The sequence below is a fragment of the Lonchura striata genome, chromosome 7, assembly GCF_050655825.1.
Source record: "Lonchura striata isolate lonStrDom1 chromosome 7, ASM5065582v1, whole genome shotgun sequence".
Classification (NCBI taxonomy): Eukaryota; Metazoa; Chordata; class Aves; order Passeriformes; family Estrildidae; genus Lonchura; species Lonchura striata.
In genome coordinates this window covers 6,610,012-6,627,392 of record NC_140709.1, presented here as the reverse complement: position 1 = coordinate 6,627,392, position 17,381 = coordinate 6,610,012, and the positions used below count along the sequence as shown (strand labels likewise).

At 43.4% G+C, this 17,381-nt stretch overlaps 1 protein-coding gene across 2 annotated transcripts; it reads right to left on the bottom strand.

Moving 5' to 3' along the window:
* Positions 1 to 91: 91 nt before the first annotated feature.
* LCT (lactase) lies at positions 92 to 16,979 on the bottom strand. 2 transcript variants are annotated; one of them, XM_077784841.2, is made up of 17 exons: positions 16,175 to 16,979; positions 15,230 to 15,285; positions 13,926 to 14,009; positions 13,146 to 13,248; positions 12,732 to 12,804; positions 11,309 to 11,996; positions 10,278 to 10,923; positions 7,437 to 8,993; positions 6,832 to 7,100; positions 6,395 to 6,685; positions 5,376 to 5,574; positions 4,550 to 4,752; positions 4,167 to 4,276; positions 3,503 to 3,637; positions 2,405 to 2,628; positions 1,416 to 1,652; positions 92 to 752 (listed from the first exon to the last, which is right to left on the bottom strand). In XM_077784841.2, exons 1-17 carry the CDS (start codon positions 16,833 to 16,835, stop codon positions 541 to 543), a joined length of 5,748 nt encoding a protein of 1,915 aa, XP_077640967.2. In that variant the 5' UTR covers positions 16,836 to 16,979; the 3' UTR covers positions 92 to 540. The 2 variants fall into 2 exon arrangements, with proteins under 2 accessions (XP_077640967.2, XP_085440973.1); XM_085584847.1 differs by lacking the exons at positions 12,732 to 12,804; positions 13,926 to 14,009; positions 15,230 to 15,285; positions 16,175 to 16,979 and having other exon boundaries at positions 13,146 to 13,279.
* Positions 16,980 to 17,381: the final 402 nt, after the last annotated feature.

The window sequence follows — 17,381 nt, the reverse complement described above, 5'->3', positions numbered from 1 at the left end:
TGTCTTGTGAAGTTCCTCTGATGTTCTGGTATCACAAGGAAGCAAGCAGGGTCGTGCTGAAATTTAAAATACAGCAGACAAACATTTTGTTGCAGTTTAAATTGCTTTACTTTACATGAAATAAAAGAAATGGGGGGTGAAAATCCAATCTATACAGTAGTGGCAGTGTAACAGTTTTGACCAGGAGAGACACTAATTTGTCTTGAAATTCTAAGTAGCAGGAGAACTTCCAGGGGTCCTTTCAGGACTGTTGATGATGCTGATGAAGCGAGGACAAATGCCAGCTGATGTTCAAAATCTTTATAGGCAGATGGGAACAAGCAATTTTACTTTGGTCTTTAAGAAATCAAATCAGTAATGCCAATGGACAAAAGAGTTAACACAGAAAAATAATTTTCCTCCCCCTTTTTAAATTGGAAAGCAAACAGCAAAATGCTGGGGAGCCATCTCTGAGGCAAGACAGAAAGCTGCAAGTAGTGGTGGCACAGACTTCTTTTTTAAGAAAAAACAATCATACTAACAGTTTATGAGGTGGAAATATTACAGTTTACTACTCTGTTCCATGTGTGATTGTTTATGGGATCTTTTGGATGATTTTCTGTATGTGTATGCGAAAAGAGCCAAGCCCAGTGCTCCAACTGCAGAAATAGCAAGAAGCACATAGAGTGCTACTTCTGCACCTTGGGATGTCAAATCCAATCCGAAAAAGCGCACGCTGCCAGCTGCTCCTGGAGTCGGCTCTGTTGGTGTCACTGAATGGGAAAACAATGACAAAGTGTTGGTGCAGAGCCTGGGGGAACTGTTCATGCAGCTGTGGGCACTGTTGCTCCCTGCCTCCACCAGGCTTTTAACTGTATTGTTCAATACTCTGGCAGGAGCTGTAATTCTGGGGATCAAGGATTGATACAATTCTAGCTCAGAGTGAAGGCACAGCTGAGGCTGAAAGTGCAATTCCTGATAGTACCAGGTGAGTGTTCTCATTCCCAAACCCCCACACTAACACTGGTTGCTTTTCATTGTACTACTCCAGTTGAGGAGACACAAATGACAACAAATTGGTATTTCCAAAGCCTTACCCAAAACAAGGATTTGTATAAAGTATTCAAAATTTTTTCTAGACAATCTTGTGGGAGTATTGCATGTGTGTGGTTTGGAAAACATCTTGGGCAATTCTGTTGGAGTAAAGTTGAATGGAATAACTTGCTACATTCTTAAGACAAGCATGTGTTGAGGTGCTCTTGCAAAAGGTTTGGTTGTTAAGTCTGGTTTTGCTTAGGGAAGTGACATTAACTGGAGTCTTTAAAGAAAATATTGCAGAAAATGGTGATGTCTCTAAAAACCTTAGGATTATGGAAGTCTTTTGGGATTAGGATTAGATGCAAACACACAAGCACCATTTCTGCTGTGTCACTTACCTTCTGGCTCCTGTTCCAGACAGGGATGAGGGCCTGTTGCTGGATCTGGAAAGCCATTGCAGTTTATGATCTGTGTGTAATACTTGGCTGAGGCCTTGGGGCGCCGTGGCAAGGCAGGGTCTGAGAAATTCACATAGTAGAGCCCAAACTTTTCCTCATAACCCATTGCCCACTCGAGGTTGTCCATCAGTGACCACGCAGTGTAGCCCTGTAGGTCGACACCGTCGAGCACAATGGCTGCAGGCAGGAGCAGAGAGAACAGGTCAGTGGTCACCCCTCTGCCAGCCAGGGCAGGAGGGTGCTGCAGAACATCTACACATGGCACACAGTGAAGTTACTGCCAACAAGCAGATTCTCTCAGTGCCCAGAACTGGACACTGCTTTTCTCTGCTCCAAAAATCAAAGCCTTTGTGCAAGAAACAAAGGTTTAGGAATAGAAAGGAAAACCCCTAAAATGTAACCATTGCCTAAACAAGTGTTTGTGGGGCCTTTACAAGGCAGTAAATGCCTGAACACCTGGCTGCTCCCAGTACATCAGAAAAGTAAACTGAAAAAGCCCTTTCCTGAAGTTGTTCGACCAATGCTGTAGCAGAAACCAGCTTGGGGGTTGGGTTTTTACTGTTGTTTTTAAAAAATATGCAGTTTTTAGACACAGCAGTAGTCAGACTAGAAGGAGTTTATCAGGTAGTAGTACTCTCTCACCAGGTGCAGCAAACCAAGGAACCTGCAGGTTACCCCACTAAACCCAGGGTTTGTTCTTCCTTTAGATCATCTTTCCTGGCACATTTGTGACTATCCATGAGCAGTTTTTCCAAACCCAAAGGCTCTTGGAAGTGGATTCAGTAAGTCCATGTAACTGTGTAACTTTCAAGTGTGATGGCAGTGGTCTTTCAGCTCTTTACAACTTGCTGTATACACATCAGTCTTGTGGCAAAGCCACTGCTGCTCTCTAGAGCTCTGGATGACCAGATGTCAGTAACCAATCTTACCTTTCAGTGCCTCATTAATGTAGGTCCGATAGTAATACATTCTCCAAGTGTCATTGAATTCAAAGGCTCCCCTTTCTGAGACCCCATTTTCAGTCACATAAATGGGAGGGTTGTTGTACTCTTCCTTTATCCACCTGAGGAGCTTTCTGAACCCAAAGGGTGTCATCTTCAGCCAGGCGGAACCAGAGCTCGGCCAGGTGCGGTCGGTCACTGTGCCTACGGCCCTGTGGAGGGGACACTGCTCAGGGCCACTCCCACGTGCCAGGCAGCTCCATGCCCAGGGCTGAGGTGCTGCTGGTGCTCACAAGCTTAAAAAAACACTTCTCAATTTTGATCTACAATAACACCCTGTGTAAATCAGCTGTGGCTGATGATGTGACTGTTCGTTCCAAATCTTTGCATACTGCAATGTAGTTTCTACTTTACAAGGCATAATGCAGTGCTTGAGCACACAAAATTGCTCTTTACATTACATGCAGGAATGTAATGAGCTCACTGTCTTAGAGGGTTAAACTATAAGGGGCTGGGATGTACCAGCAAAGTTATTTCAAATTTCATCTATTCCCTATGGAAACATTTTGGAAAGGAGACAATTTCACCCCCATGTGTGACCCCACCATTACCTGAATTCTCATTAGAAAAACTAGTAAGCTCCTATTGTTTACTTTTTGAAGTTGAGGAATGAAATTAGTATCTAAATAAAAAATCTTGACTTAACCATGAAGTGATGTAGCTATTTAGGCTTTGAACTTGCATATATCCAATGCAGTGAGGCACCTAACTCTGTTTAACAGCAAATGAATCAGTATCCATAAACCAGGATAACACCTCACAGTTTAAACTGCAGATTGAAGGCAGGAAATATGATAAACACTGTCTATCATCACTTCATATCTGTAAGAAAAAGGCTGTTGCTGGACTTCCGTGAAAATAACGGCACCTCAGACACTGCTTGTTTATAGTATCCCTAGTGTTGGTTTGTAACAGCTTAAAACACCTATCTCACAGCTTGATTTGCCATAAATTTATACTTGTCAGTTAACCCAGGCTCCAGCTGTTCAGATTTTACTTGACCAATAATTTACATTAATCTCTTACCTATCAGAGTCAAATGACATAACATCCTTAGGAAAGTTTAAGTTGTATGCTAAAACCGTGGTATAATGATTTAGACCAAAGTAGTCATATGTGCCTTTAATTCTTCGTTTTTCACTTTCAGTAAATTCTGGAAGTCTGCAAGAGAAAACAAAGAATGCACTTTGCACACACTCCACGGGTAATGCTGGGATCCTTGGTACCAGCACCACAAGCAGAAGGAGAGAAACTCTCAACTGGGAATGGAAAATAAGAATGTAACTGAGAGTGACCAATGAGTTCAGTCCGTAGTTTTAAGAAAAGTTAAACAAATTTACCACAGGCATCAGGTAAAGTACTGTGGCTAATGCAGAGTAGTTACTGTGTCACTGAGCTGACATTTTATTACCCCATAGATACATCAGTCAATTTAGTCTGCAAGAGAGGTAAAGACAGGGAATAGATAAAGCCCCCTGCCTAGATTGGAACTAAATGAACTTTAAGGTCCCTTCCAATACAAACCATTCTGTGATTCTCTAAAAATATACACTAGCATTTTTCTGTGAGGATACAATAAGCTTTTTTACAGTAACATGGGAATAGAATCATTGAAATGCATAATTTCTAGAAGAAAGCATGTTTCAGCACAGCCAGTGAAACAAAAGCAGGTGTGTGCCTGGGCTCTTACCGGGACTTGCTCAGGCCCTGAGCCAGACTTCGTTCCTGAATCCTTCTTTTCATCACTTCATTATAATCACCATTTTTGAAAATGGGGTGAGAAAACCAACCTAGAAAAAACTAAGCCAGGAAATAAGGGAGGATAAATCATGTTTCAAAACTAATTATTAGCAGTAAGTTTAATAGGCTTTTGTCACTGCAACCATATTTTGTCTCATTTCTGTTGGATTCTTGATCAGTCCACATAAAAGGGGGATACATTTCCTTGCAGTGATGCCTCTGCCTCACCATTTTATTTCAGTGAGATGCTGACCTGGGTCTGGCACATCCAGCACCCAAAGCAGGGGTGTCACCTGGAGCAGCAGGGAGAGCTGTGACCAGGGGTCTCTGTACCTCCATGAATCGTTTGGCAGCTTCAATGTCCTCCTGGCTGTGTGGGTTGCGTGGTTCTGCCCAGTCAGAGTTGATGGTGATGGAGATGAGCCCTCCCTGCTTGGCCCGGAAGGTCTCGTTGTAGAGGTGCCAGACCTCGGCGTGTGCCCTGATCATGTTGTGTCCCACCACGTAGGGAGCGTGCCCTGGCCGAGCCCAGATGCCTGCAGGGACAGGGACAAGCAGGGGCAGTGGAGCAGCACTTCCCAGCCCTAGCATGGCTGTTTCCCAGGTTAACACAGCCCCGGGGTACCCAGAACTGCCCCTGGTAAAGCAATACCTGGTGCCCCAAGCCCAGCCCTGGGCTGGAATCAGTGCTAGGCAGAGGCAGCTGAAGGAGCAGCTGCCATGGGAAGGCTATGCCAGGAGAACTCTGCATTGCCCCCTGCTCCCTCTGGAGTGGGACATGGGCTGCCAGCCCTGGCAACAGGCTGCTGCTGCCAGTTTGGAAAGCAGAAAGCTGTGTGTTCAGGTTGGCTTCCCTCTTTTGGTTCTACCCTGCTGCTGAGCTGGGACTTCCTTTAGCCCTATCCCTTCTCCACAGTTCCTTGAGCTGGTCTGGAAACAAGGTCTGCTCCAGGCAGCAAGTGTAATCCAGACTTTGAGGTGACAGGCAGAGTAAAAGAAGGACCTGTTCAGCACACCACAGCAATCCAAGCCCCATCTATCCACAGCACAGCAGCTTCCTCGTTCTACATTTGCAAGCCCAGGGAACTGCTCTGCTGCAGCATAAAACAATTGTGCTGACAGTGCATGCGGGCTCTGAGGTTATGCCCAGCAGTCTTACCTGGAGCAGCTGTACCAACGCCATAGCCAAGATAGGCAGCGGTGTAGGGTTCATTGAAGGTTATCCAAAATTTCACTTTATCCCCCAGCCTCTGGAAAAGGACCTCAGCATATTCCTTAAACCTCTGAATTACAGTATCATTCTCCCACCCACCAAGGTCCTGCAGCGGCTGTGGGAGGTCCCAGTGATAAAGAGTTACCTGTGGGGAAAGACAAGAGGACAAAGACTCAACCAGTCACTCTCACAGTAACTCAGATTCATTTATGACCACAAATGGACCGTGCTTTGATCTGCAGCTACCTGTTCCTAATGTAGTTTGATGTTGTAGTGGTCACTCATGCACTCAATAAAATACATTTTTGCCAGTTTCTTTAGGGACTGCCAATGGTAAAGGTGAAACTTTTTTTTTTGTTTTACCAAAAACCACCTTGTGACAATAAGAACTCATTAGTGAAGAACTGCTGCACCTGCACTGACTCTCAGGTGAAATACAATCCACTAGGACACCTGTCTGGGCTAGTACAGGACTATGAAGATAGCTCAGTGTCACTCAACAGTGTTGACAGAGCTGATTGATGGAGGGGTGAGGTCACTGTCCATTGTATGTGACAAATAACACTGACCAGTGGAGTTTCCGTACTCCCAGAAAAAGAATAAAGCTACATCCATCTCTAAGAAAGGCAAGAAGGAAGATCATGGGAACTGCATTAATCAGTCTCACCTCAGTGTCTGAAAGATTCCTGCATAGGTCCCTGTGGAATCTATTTCCAAGGTAAAGGGACAAGAAAACAATTGGAAACTGCCAACAAGTTTACTGTGGTCTTTCTGGGTAGTAATTCAATACATCCCTACATTCCAAGTTCATTGGCTTATGCAATACCCTATGTTTCTTATCAAAATGAAATGAAAAACAACTTCTGTGTGAAGCAGGGTATGGATGGAAACACACACGTTGCTCTGAGCATCAGATTTGGGTTTTGCTATTTTTTAGTAACCTGAAACTTACTGGCTGTACTTACCTGAGGCATAATGTTGGCTGCCAGAAGGGCATCGATCAGCCTTTCATAGTAGTTCAGTCCCTTTTCATTGATGTACCTGGTGGTCCCATCTGGGAGAACACGAGGCCAGGAGATTGAAAAGCGATAGTGAGACACCTTGAGGCTTTTCAGCATTTCCACATCCTCCTCAAGCCTGTGGTAGCTGTCACAAGCTACATCTCCAGTTGCGTCGTTGGCGATTTTCAAGGGAGTGTGGGAATATTTGTCCCAAATGCTAAGTCCTTTCCCATCTGCTCTCCATCCTCCCTCAATCTGTAATTGAAAATGCAGGAAGAACTATTAGCAAACCCAAATTTAGGTCTCATTCTAGCAAAGAATTCAGCCTGTTATTCTTTGTGGTGCCACGCAATGAATTAACTGTCCACAGATACTTCAGGAATCTGTCTCAGTTTCCTGACCTGGTAAGCTGCGCTTGCTGCACTCCACAGGAAGTTCTCTGGAAACTCTCCATATAAAAATTCATCTTCCTTGGGCAGTGGGATACCATTATTGCGGATGATTTCAGCATAGTACACAGCAGAGCGCTTTGGCGTCCTCGGCCTGTTGGGGTTGTCAAAATCAATCTGGTGCAATCCAAATCTTGGATCATAACCATCCACCCATTCAAAGTTATCCATCAGAGACCAAGCGTTGTATCCTTTCAGATTAACACCATCTACCTTGTAAGCTGAAAGATCAGAAAAAAAAAAACAGAGGAGCATTAATGGTATAACCACACACTAAATGAACCCTAAGGAATTCACATGCAAACACATACAGGCTCCTAGTTTCATACAGGTGGCACTGGTCAACTAAGATCATTGAGAGAATCTTCACAGCTGGAGGAAACAAAGTACAGCCATACAAAGAAGGTCATAAAAGCAAACACTATGTTTATATTGTATTCAGACTATTTAAAGACTGATATCAATCACTTTTAAAAAGTACTCTTCAGAGGAGTTAAGTAACCCGAAATCTAGAGAGGAGACACACACCACCAGATTGCAAAAGCAAATTATGGTACCTTTTAAAGCTTCATCAATGTATGTTTTGTAGTAAAATATCCTGGCATTGTCATCAACATCTGATTTGGCTTTTTTCCCCACGCCATTCTCAATGATATATATTGGGGGGTTTCCATATTCCTCTTTGATCCAGTTCAGTAGCCTCCTCAGACCCCAGGCCACAGGCCGATGGTCAGGGAGAGCTGAGGAAGGCCAGGAGCTGTCAACTGTTAGTGAAACTTCCTGATCATACTCGTAAGAGAAGGGTGTCAGAGGTGTTGTTGAGTACTTTACAATTTTGGTGGAGTATGTGTTGAAGCAGAAGACATCTGCCGTGCCCCGGATGTATTCCCGCTCCTCCGCTGTGAAAACCGGCAGGCGCGACGATGGCAGGTTCTGGAGCTCACTCCTGTTCCCAACTTTCCACTTCATGACCTCGGGGTAGTCCCCGTTTTTGAAAATCGGGTGTGTGAACCAACCCACCAAAAACTGCAGGTAACTGTCAGCAGCTTCAATGTCCCTGGGGTCACTCAGTGTCTTTGGCTCGGCCCAGCTAATGAAGGGGCACAGGGCAATGACCCCTCCCTGACTCGCTCTGTATTTGTCATCGTAGGTGTGGTAGACCCTGGCATGAGCTTTCAGTAAGATGTGGGCAACCCTGTAGGGAGCACTGCCAGGCTCCTTGACATTGGGTGGGAACAACCCTTTGCCGTAGCCCATCCAGGCAATGATGTTGGGTTCATTGATTGTAATCCAGAACTTCACCCTGTCCCCAAAGGTCTGGAAACAGAAGTCTGCAAAGCTGTTAAATAGGTCAATCAGCTCGTTGCTCTCCCAGCCACCAATGTCCTGGAGAGCTTGTGGTAGGTCCCAGTGGTAGAGAGTGACAATTGGAGTGATGTTGTTTGCAATCAGTCCATCAATGAGGTGGTTGTAGTATGTGACTCCATGGCTGTTGATTGAGTTGTTCCTTCCAGTGGGGAAAATTCGAGGCCAGGACAAGGAAAAACGATAGTTCTTTACACCTAAGGCTCTCAGCATGTAAATATCTTCCTCCACCCTGTTGTAGCTATCACAAGCTGTATCTCCAGTACTGTTATCGTTTACATTCCCTGGGACATGGGTGAAGTTATCCCAAATGCTGGGTCCTTTGCCATCAGCATCCCAACCTCCCTCTATCTGGTAGGCAGAGGAAGACACACCCCATGTAAAATCCTCTGGGAATGTCCCATAAAAATACATGTCTCTTTCAAAGGCAGTCTGGGATGAAAACTTCTGCCAAACGACTTTTGCCTTGGAGGGAACTTCTGATGCTGGTAAACTTGGCAGCTTTGATGGCACAGGTCGGTCAAACACCACTGGTGCAGATCTGCTCAAGGCTTGGGATGGAAAACCATTTTTCTCAATAAGACTGGAATAGAAGTAAGCAGATGCCTTGGGAGTCCTTTGTCTGTTGCTATCTTCAAAGTTCACATGATGCAGCCCAAATTTTAGGCTGTATCCCTCTGGGCCTTCAAAGCCATCAAGCAGGGATCGAGCAATGTAGGAGCGGACATCAACAGCATCCAGTTTCACCGCTGCCACAGAAAAAACGAGACATAGTTAATTACCCACCTGAACACAACTCAGCAAAACAGAAGCACCACAGCCAAGGATAGGTGTGACAAGCCAAATACTTACAAATTATTTTAAAGGCTAAAAAAAATTCCCAAACAATTAGGAGTATCTGGTAGGAAAAGCAGTCAGCACGGTAATAGGAACTAGTGAAATGCTTAGTGATAGAAATGTGTGAGAAAAGAAGCATTTGTCAAGAGGTGTCCTGAGTACAGGACACTGGTATTCCTTCCCCTGTGTTCTTATTTTCAAGCAGATTTCATCAATTTAGGTGTATGGCTCACTTTTAGATTTAACACTGTAATTAAACTGAAACCTTGCGGGTATTTAGTGCTTGCCTATATCCCCTGAGCATAGGAGAGCTTCTTTTAGCTGAACTGTCTACCCAATTCCAGCACAGGCAAGTCCAGCATCTCTCCTCACATTGCTTACAAAAAAGCATTAAATCTCTCTTATTCAAAAAACGTTCACTCCCTTCCTCTTTACTTCTGCTGAGACATAACAGCCTCAGCAGAAGTAAATGCTAAATTGTGTCTTCTGTAGCTTTCAACACTTCCAGCAGTATGTTGAGATCTAGGTCAAGCAGATCAAATGCTGTACACACTGATCACCAACATATTTAATACAGCATATTTAATGTTCTCCTGACAGTATTGTTTAGTCTATCTAGAGAGCATCAGTCAAATCTCTATTTGAAATCTCAGCTCTCTATGTTTGTCCAGAACTTGCCACTAATGCTATTTTTATGTCAAAAGATACACAGCTTGCAAAGATACAAGCATAACTTGAGCATTCTACAAGCATAACCTAAATATTCTCAAAATGGTTGAGGTAGAAATTTTAGGAAGATCTTTCCAGTGGTTACTACCAATTATATCTGATTAATTGGTAAAGGCAATTCTGCCCCAATTTATGAGAGGTCTACAGGCAACAGCCTGCAGGCCAGTCATCTCCAGGAGAACTGGAGTGTATGAACAGTGTTCTCACAGAGGGACTGACCTTAGGGTCCAGACTACATTAATCCATATATAAAAAAAGGCCTTCTAATACTTAAACAGAATGGAAAGCTCCATATCTGGACACCAGACCGGCTTAAGAATATAAAGTCACACTCATTACCTACACAACAGGAGGCTGACCTCACATCACCGTGCAAGTGGTGATGTTTTAAATTTAACCACCATGGAAGGGCTAGAGTAACCCCTTGCCATGATTAAAAAAGATAAAATAATTTGATTTCTCCATACCTTTCAGGGCCTCATCAATGTACCGGCGGAAATAATCCACTCGCAGAGTGTCATTGAGAAGATCCCCGGTGTCTCCTGTTGGCACACCATTCCCTGCTATGTATATTGGGATCTTTGACCCTGTGTATTCCTGGGATACAAACTTCAGCAGCCTTCTCAATCCCCATGGGACCACATGGATCCAAGAAGAGGCAGCCTGTGGCCAGGAAGGATCTACATGCAAGGAGAAGTTCCCAATGCTCTCGTAGCCTGGTGTACACATCTCGTTAGTCCTGGCACTGACCAGGCGGGAGGTGTAATGGGACAGGCCAAAGAAATCTGCAGTCCCTTTCACCAAGGACTTCTCCTCCTCTGTAAACACAGGCAGCTGTGCAACTTTCGTGGAGCACTGCTGGTTCACTTCCTGTATCTGAGCCTTCAGGATATCTGGGTAATCCCCATTAACAAATACGGGGTGAGCAAACCAGCCAAGCATGAACTGCAGGTACCTCTCAGCTGCCCTCACATCCTCAGAGCTGCTTGGAGTCTTGGGTTCAGCCCAGTCCGAGTTCAGCACCAGCCCCACCTTTCCCAGTTGCTGAGAACGGTATTTGTCATTATACAAATGCCAGACCTTGGCATGAGCCTTGAGAATTGTGTGAGCAACCTGGGAGCAGAAAGCAGAGGAAAATGTGTCACACTGCTTTGCACAAAAACTCTTAAGCATTTGGTTTATTGCCATGTGAAAATGTCCTCTCCATCCAAAAGAAAATACCTTGACAAAACAAATAATGATAGACAAGGAGTGTACTAGTTTTAGAATAAGCAAAAGAATCCGACTATTTATCCACATCAGCTTTCAGAATAGAAAAATAAAATAACAACACCTGGCCTCTCTTAACTAACCCATTTTTAACAAGTATCATAAATCCAGCAGTCAAATAGCTGTCTCAGAGGCCACATTAGGTTTGAACATAGTTAAAACACAGAACCATAATGGAAAACAACCCAACAAGAGTAGCTGCAGGATCCTAATTATTCCTGTGCCCTACCTTGTACGATGCTGCTCCTGGCTCAGTGATTCCTGGAGGATGCTCTCCGGTGCCATAGCCAGCATAGCTGATAACCCAGGGCTCATGGAACGTAACCCAGAGCTTGACCCGATCCCCAAACGTGGAAAAGCAGAAGTCTGCATAGCTCACAAAAGCATCTATGATACTTTCATTCTGCCAGCCACCAAGAGCCTGCAGAGCTTGGGGCAGGTCCCAGTGGAAGAGAGTCACCATGGGCTCAATGTCAGAGTCCAACAAGTTGTCAATTAAGTGGTTGTAATAATCAACACCCTTGGAATTGATGGTCTTCTTGGTGCCAGCAGGCAAAATTCTAGACCAGGATACAGAAAATTTGTACAGCTGGGGGTGAAGACCCCTGAGCAGGTAAATGTCATAGCTGGTTTTATAGTAGCTGTCACAGGCCACGTCTGCTGTTTGATTCAGGTGGACATGGCCCTCATGCCCAAACTGGTCCCAGATGCTCTCTCCCTTCCCATCTTCTGCCCAAGCTCCTTCGATGTTAAAGGCACCTGTGGATGTGCCCCAGAGGAACCCACTTGGGAAAACATCTTGCAGGAAAGAATCCCTCTCCGATTCAGACTGTTCAGCAAACATTTCCCAGACTGTTTGATAGGAGGACTGAGGGGCAAGAACAGCATCTGGGTTTTCCTGTAGAGTATTTGTTTCACTGGAAATACAATAAATAGAAGTTAAAATCTCCAAGGTGGACACCAGTGCCATAAAACTTGCAAACACGGAGTATAAAGGAAGTTTGCTTCCTGTTCAGGTCACATAAGCCACATATAGTTCCTCTGACATCTGACCAATCTAACCCTGCTCTCTCCCAGCTGGGACATGAAGGTGGAGGGCAGTGAGTAACTGCAGAACAGCTCTTTGCATGTAGAGTCTCATAATCCATTAGTTAGGTCAGAGGTGCGAACAACATCCTTGCAGTGAGCAGCAATTTCCCATGCTACAACTGCTTCCTGAGTTTCCTGCCATTGTAATCCTTAGCATCTCCCTGCACCATGACATCTCCCACAATTCCATAAGCTCAAATGGCTTCTCCCCTTGGAAAGCCTCTATTGGATTTGTTTATTTATAACCATTTTGCTCTTGAAAAAGCAGAAGGCTTGAAAAATGTACTTGTTACTATTGGCTTGAAGGTGCAATTTGGGTAACCAAGGATGAGAGAGTGGAAGAGGATTACATTACAGGATTAGTAGCAGGATGGTGGATTGCAAGTAATTGGAAGAGACTGGGCTCAGCAGAAAAACAGCCCTTTGCAGCCCTTTCAGCAACTAACAGCAGATTTTACCACTAAACTGTCTTGTCTCTCCCTGCACATAGGTTTCTAGAAGAAGCTGTTTTATTATTGTATCTTATTATAGTATTGCATGGTGTTACAACATTTTTATAGTACCTTAAAACATGAGGTACGTAGTCCAAGAACTCATTAATGTCACATCCAATCATATGTGCTTCTTTATTAATAGCTGCAAACAAATGGTAAGTGATGGATATAGTCTTAGATGCAATGGACTGCATGACACTACTTGTAACAAACAATTATATCTTGAAAGAAATTTTTCCTAATATTCAACTTAAACCTTCCCTTCTGTAATTTGAGGCCGATGAAAAGATCTGGGAAAGATTCCTGTTTTCCCTTCCTCAACACCCACCATCCATTCTTAACTTTCCAAGAATACTATAAAAAAACTGCAAATTATTTAATCTAATAGCAGGTGATTGCCTAGATTTGATGATTTTGAATTTCCTTTACAAGCTATCATGCAGATCTTAACTAAAAAACTCATCCTCTTCAAACATCACTCACTTGTGACAACAGCAGCTACTGGTATGAAAGGATGCTCTTCCATGGAGGCACAGTCAAGGGCTTTTAAATTAAAAACCAAGATGTCTTTGTCCTTCCAGACACTCTGCAAAGGAGAAATCGGGGAGTAGAGTGAAAAGAAGCATCAGCCACTTAGTAAAACCATGTTTTTTGTGTTCTTTGCATTTTACATGGGCAGCTCCTTATCCTGCTACCCAGATGCTGGATGTCTCTTTGCTTATGAATTTTAAGAATGCAGTTCACTACCAGAGATTTAATATAGGTTATAACAGGTACCAGGCTACAGCATCACTGATGTTGGTGCTGCCAGAAGATCTAATCCTTTAAATAAACTCACCCTCAGTAACATTTCCAGCACCACCCCTGCTGATAAGGAATGTGAAGTTTGGTAGCACTGCTGTAGAGCTCATGCTAGAGTTTAATATCTTTCAGTACTTAGGTATTGGCCTAACAGCTTATCAAACATCATGTGAGAGAGAAGGTTTTTCAGTCCCAGATAAAAGAATTCCACCATTCCAGTTGTTAATGCATCAATAATAAGCATTGACCAAAAGGATGCTTTCCAGCATTTTCCAACAACAGTTTTTAAGTCAGAATAACAACAGAGAAATGAGAATTTGCAGCTTCTTCTTAGTGTAGCTGCTGCCTCAGCTTTCACAGAAAATCACAACTCTTTAGACAAACATCCCAGCACATGAAATTCTGCTACTATTTTTGGTCTGTTGTTTGCTGCAACCATTTTAACCCTGTGCATAACTTTACTTGGGACTCATTCATTTTCTTGTAGAAATCTGTTTCATGTCCACAATGGTACTGAACGTCAAGAGACACGAAGTCTACTGAATTCTAGAAAAAAGAAAAGGAAAATAAATAATCATGCTGGAGAAAAATATTTTGGGTTTTTTTAACTATTACATTAAAAATACATAAAACTGTGTAAAGTTTGATACAGACATATTGCTGGACTAAGAAGCCATATGGGAGCACTGGACAATACAGAGAGCACAAACTGGATACTCTATGGGAAAATGTGTTTTGTATGTCTCTTTCTAAACAAAGTACAACTTAAACAACTAAATTAACTTATATTTTATTAATTTAATATTAGTAACTTACAGGTAATTTATTAATACCTGGTTATGATTTATCAGAGAAACCTTTATAAGTATGTGGTTCAGGTATATAAACTTATATAACTCTTGGTTGAAAGCCCACTTCAGAAATCTTTAATCATTCTTATCACAAGTGTTATCCCACTAGAAGTTATCAACCTCAAGGGAACAGATTATTCTCTTGTTAAGTTGGAAGAAAACTGATGAGCTTTCAGTTTGTTTATCAGTCCAAGGTTCTCTTCTAGTTCAGTCAGCTCATCTCAAACATCTTCTTTGCTTTCCCTACAAACCACACCTTGCTTAAATCCTTGCAATATCAAACCTACAACATTGCTTGACTTGGTTCTAAGTTTTGAAGGATTATGAATACAGCGAAAAAAACCTGCACTGTCATGTGTGCACTACAACCTACATCAACATCCTCTGGGTGAGGACAGCTATGAACAGGGAACTGGATCTTTAAGAAAGAATGTCATTGCCTTTGTAAAGGTTACATTCTCCTTGTGTTGTGCCATCCTTGTGCAACTACATCAGTTCTAGCAAAGCTCAGTTTGGATTTTAACATAATCAACAGATATTTTAAGTATCAGCTAATTAGGATAATGTATCAATATTTTGGTGGTGCATTAAGTACACCTGCAGAGAAAATGGTAACAGGTACACTTCTTGGAGACACCTTGTCATTTAGCAACTATATTGCTAACATTGCCAATTATAAGAGCAAATTTGTCTCCATGTAGCTTAATCAGTGCCTACCAGCCAAGAAAGGATGCTGAAACAATTTTTAAATTAGCAGTTTCACATAATCAGATTAATCAAATAATTGAAGCTTACAAAACTGGTCAACCTGCTAAAATCTTATTGAACTTCCAAGTAATTTGATCCCATACATAAAACCAAAGCTAAATCAAGGCAATTTTATATAATTTTGGAAATATTTCCTTAAGGTGTTACCTGAAAAGAAACTGCAAACAATTCTGATGAAACACTGTCAATAGACAGCTTTCCACCTTGAGAAAGAAAGAGGCAGTCTGTTGATAACATATCAAGGACAAATAAAAATTTCCATTTACTGCAGTTGTTTAAAACCAGTTTTAAATAGTTGAAGCTGTGAAACACCAGGCACTGCTCCAGGTAATTGATTTCAGGATACCCTTTGTGATTTCAATGGAGAACTGAAGAAGGTAGAAATTCAAAGGCACCATTCAAGGAGCCTCTGTAAATAAAAAGCCCTTCCACTCCCTGCATAAATAATAACTTTATTAATTTCCATGCCTTTGTGATGGTTCTACAATTTTTTTTTAATCCATTCTATGCCGAATGTTTTTGAGATGTTGGGGTGGCAGGAACTTGGAGGGACAGGAGGTGCAGGAGGGAATCTGAGCAACTTCTAAGTTGCACACCAGATAGTGAACTGTACAACAAAGTATTCCTGACAAATGCAAGAATTAAAAATAAATTAACTAATTAAATTAGGGAAAAGAAATAACAACTCGGCCAGCTCTACTGATTATTTGTCTGGGACAGAAAAACTCCAAGGCCAAAGAAGGCAGACCCAAGTGACATCTGCTTGGCAAATCCCAGCTACCCATCATGGAAGTGAAATTCTATTGCTGTAACACAGGCAGATTTGGGATTTAACTACTGTAAACCCCAGTGTCTGCAGTAAGGAAAGCCAAACAAAAGGTACTGCAGACTTCCTCACAGTCATCACATAGGAGACTTCCTGTGCCTTGACTCTTCATGCTTTCAGGTACGTTTCAGATAATTTTAGTCTTTCCTCTGTGGGTCAGGAAGAGGCACACAAAAATATCTACATAGAGACTGCACGTAGCAGTTGTCATTTAATGGAATCACAAAATATTTGTGAGTCATGTTGAAAATCTCTGCTCTCCTTACCTGCTGCTGAGATTTCCTCATGGAGCGCGGTGTAAAATCCCTCATGGGCAGCAGCCACGGCCTGGACTCGTTCCTGGGGCTCAGTGTAGGGCAGGCTTTGAAGGACCTCTGGCAGGTCACTGAAGGACAGCCACACATCCACCAGGTCCCCAAAGGCACGGAAGCTGAAATCTGCATACTCCACGAAGAGCTCAGAAAAAGGCCTGGCTCTCCTCCCGCCCGCCTGAGCAGCCACGGCGCCGGGGACGCGGCCGCGGTGCAGAACCAGCAGGGCTCGGAGCTCTGCGGCAGCCAGGGCCTCCAGCAGCTGCCGGTAGCAGGACACCTGGGCTCCATCTGCCTCCATGGCCCTGCCCTGGGGAAGAAGGCGTGCCCATGGCAGGAAGAGCTTGTAGTGTGTCACCCCGAGCTCACGGAGCTGCCCCAAGTACCGGGGCAGCTCGGAAGCCAAGAGCTCTGGCTGGCAAAGGGAACCCTGGGCTTCAGCCACGGCAGGGCCCTGCTGGTCCCTGGTCAGGATCTGGTCCTGCAGCCCCAGTCTCTCTGCCAGCTCACTGGGTAGAGGCCCAGCAATGGCGGGAAAATTCCAAGCAAATCTCCCATCTATGCAAAGGCTGAGAGAAACCAACAGAAAGATGACTGTCTTACAGACCAGGTCCATTTCTGAACCATGCTTCAGCAACTATTCCACACTACTTATACACCAGTAGAAGTAATATTTAACAGAAATTATCTGTTCCATAGATAAGTGTTCTCTGCATTACCTGACACTGGACTGGACTTTCACAGTAGATAAAAAGACATAGATAAACATAAAAACCGCTTTCACTCAGTTGGAGAAAGGTCATGAAAATGTGAAAACATTTTCTGAGATGCTTATGCTTCCCTTTATGTTTAAGTATCAGTTGACATTTGCTAATATTGCCTCCCATTTAGAGAAAGATGAAATAAGTAGACAAAGCTTCCCCCTCTTTTTGGCCTTTTCAGCTTTAGAAGAATCCCAGCACAGCTGTGGATGAAAAACCAACAAAAGCAGCGTTATCTGCATGGCTGGGGCTTAGTCCACCATGGCTTCAGGGCATGCAGGGCAGCATGAGACATGTTAGTGCTCTGATCCTGGGTGAATAAAGGAAATCTGATGTGTGGCACCTCACTCAGCTGGAAAAGTGACTCTGATATGAATCCAGGCAGTAGCAAGAGTGTGCTT

Excerpts from the sequence above, each read along its gene's own strand:
- LCT (XM_077784841.2), bottom strand. The coding sequence starts at position 16,835 with ATGGACCTGGTCTGTAAGACAGTCATCTTTCTGTTGGTTTCTCTCAGC. Across the intron at positions 6,686-6,831 it reads CAGCAAGCGCAGCTTACCAG|ATTGAGGGAGGATGGAGAGC; the intron begins GTCAGGAAACTG and ends TTTCAATTACAG. Across the intron at positions 1,653-2,404 it reads CATTAATGAGGCACTGAAAG|CCATTGTGCTCGACGGTGTC; the intron begins GTAAGATTGGTT and ends TCCTGCCTGCAG.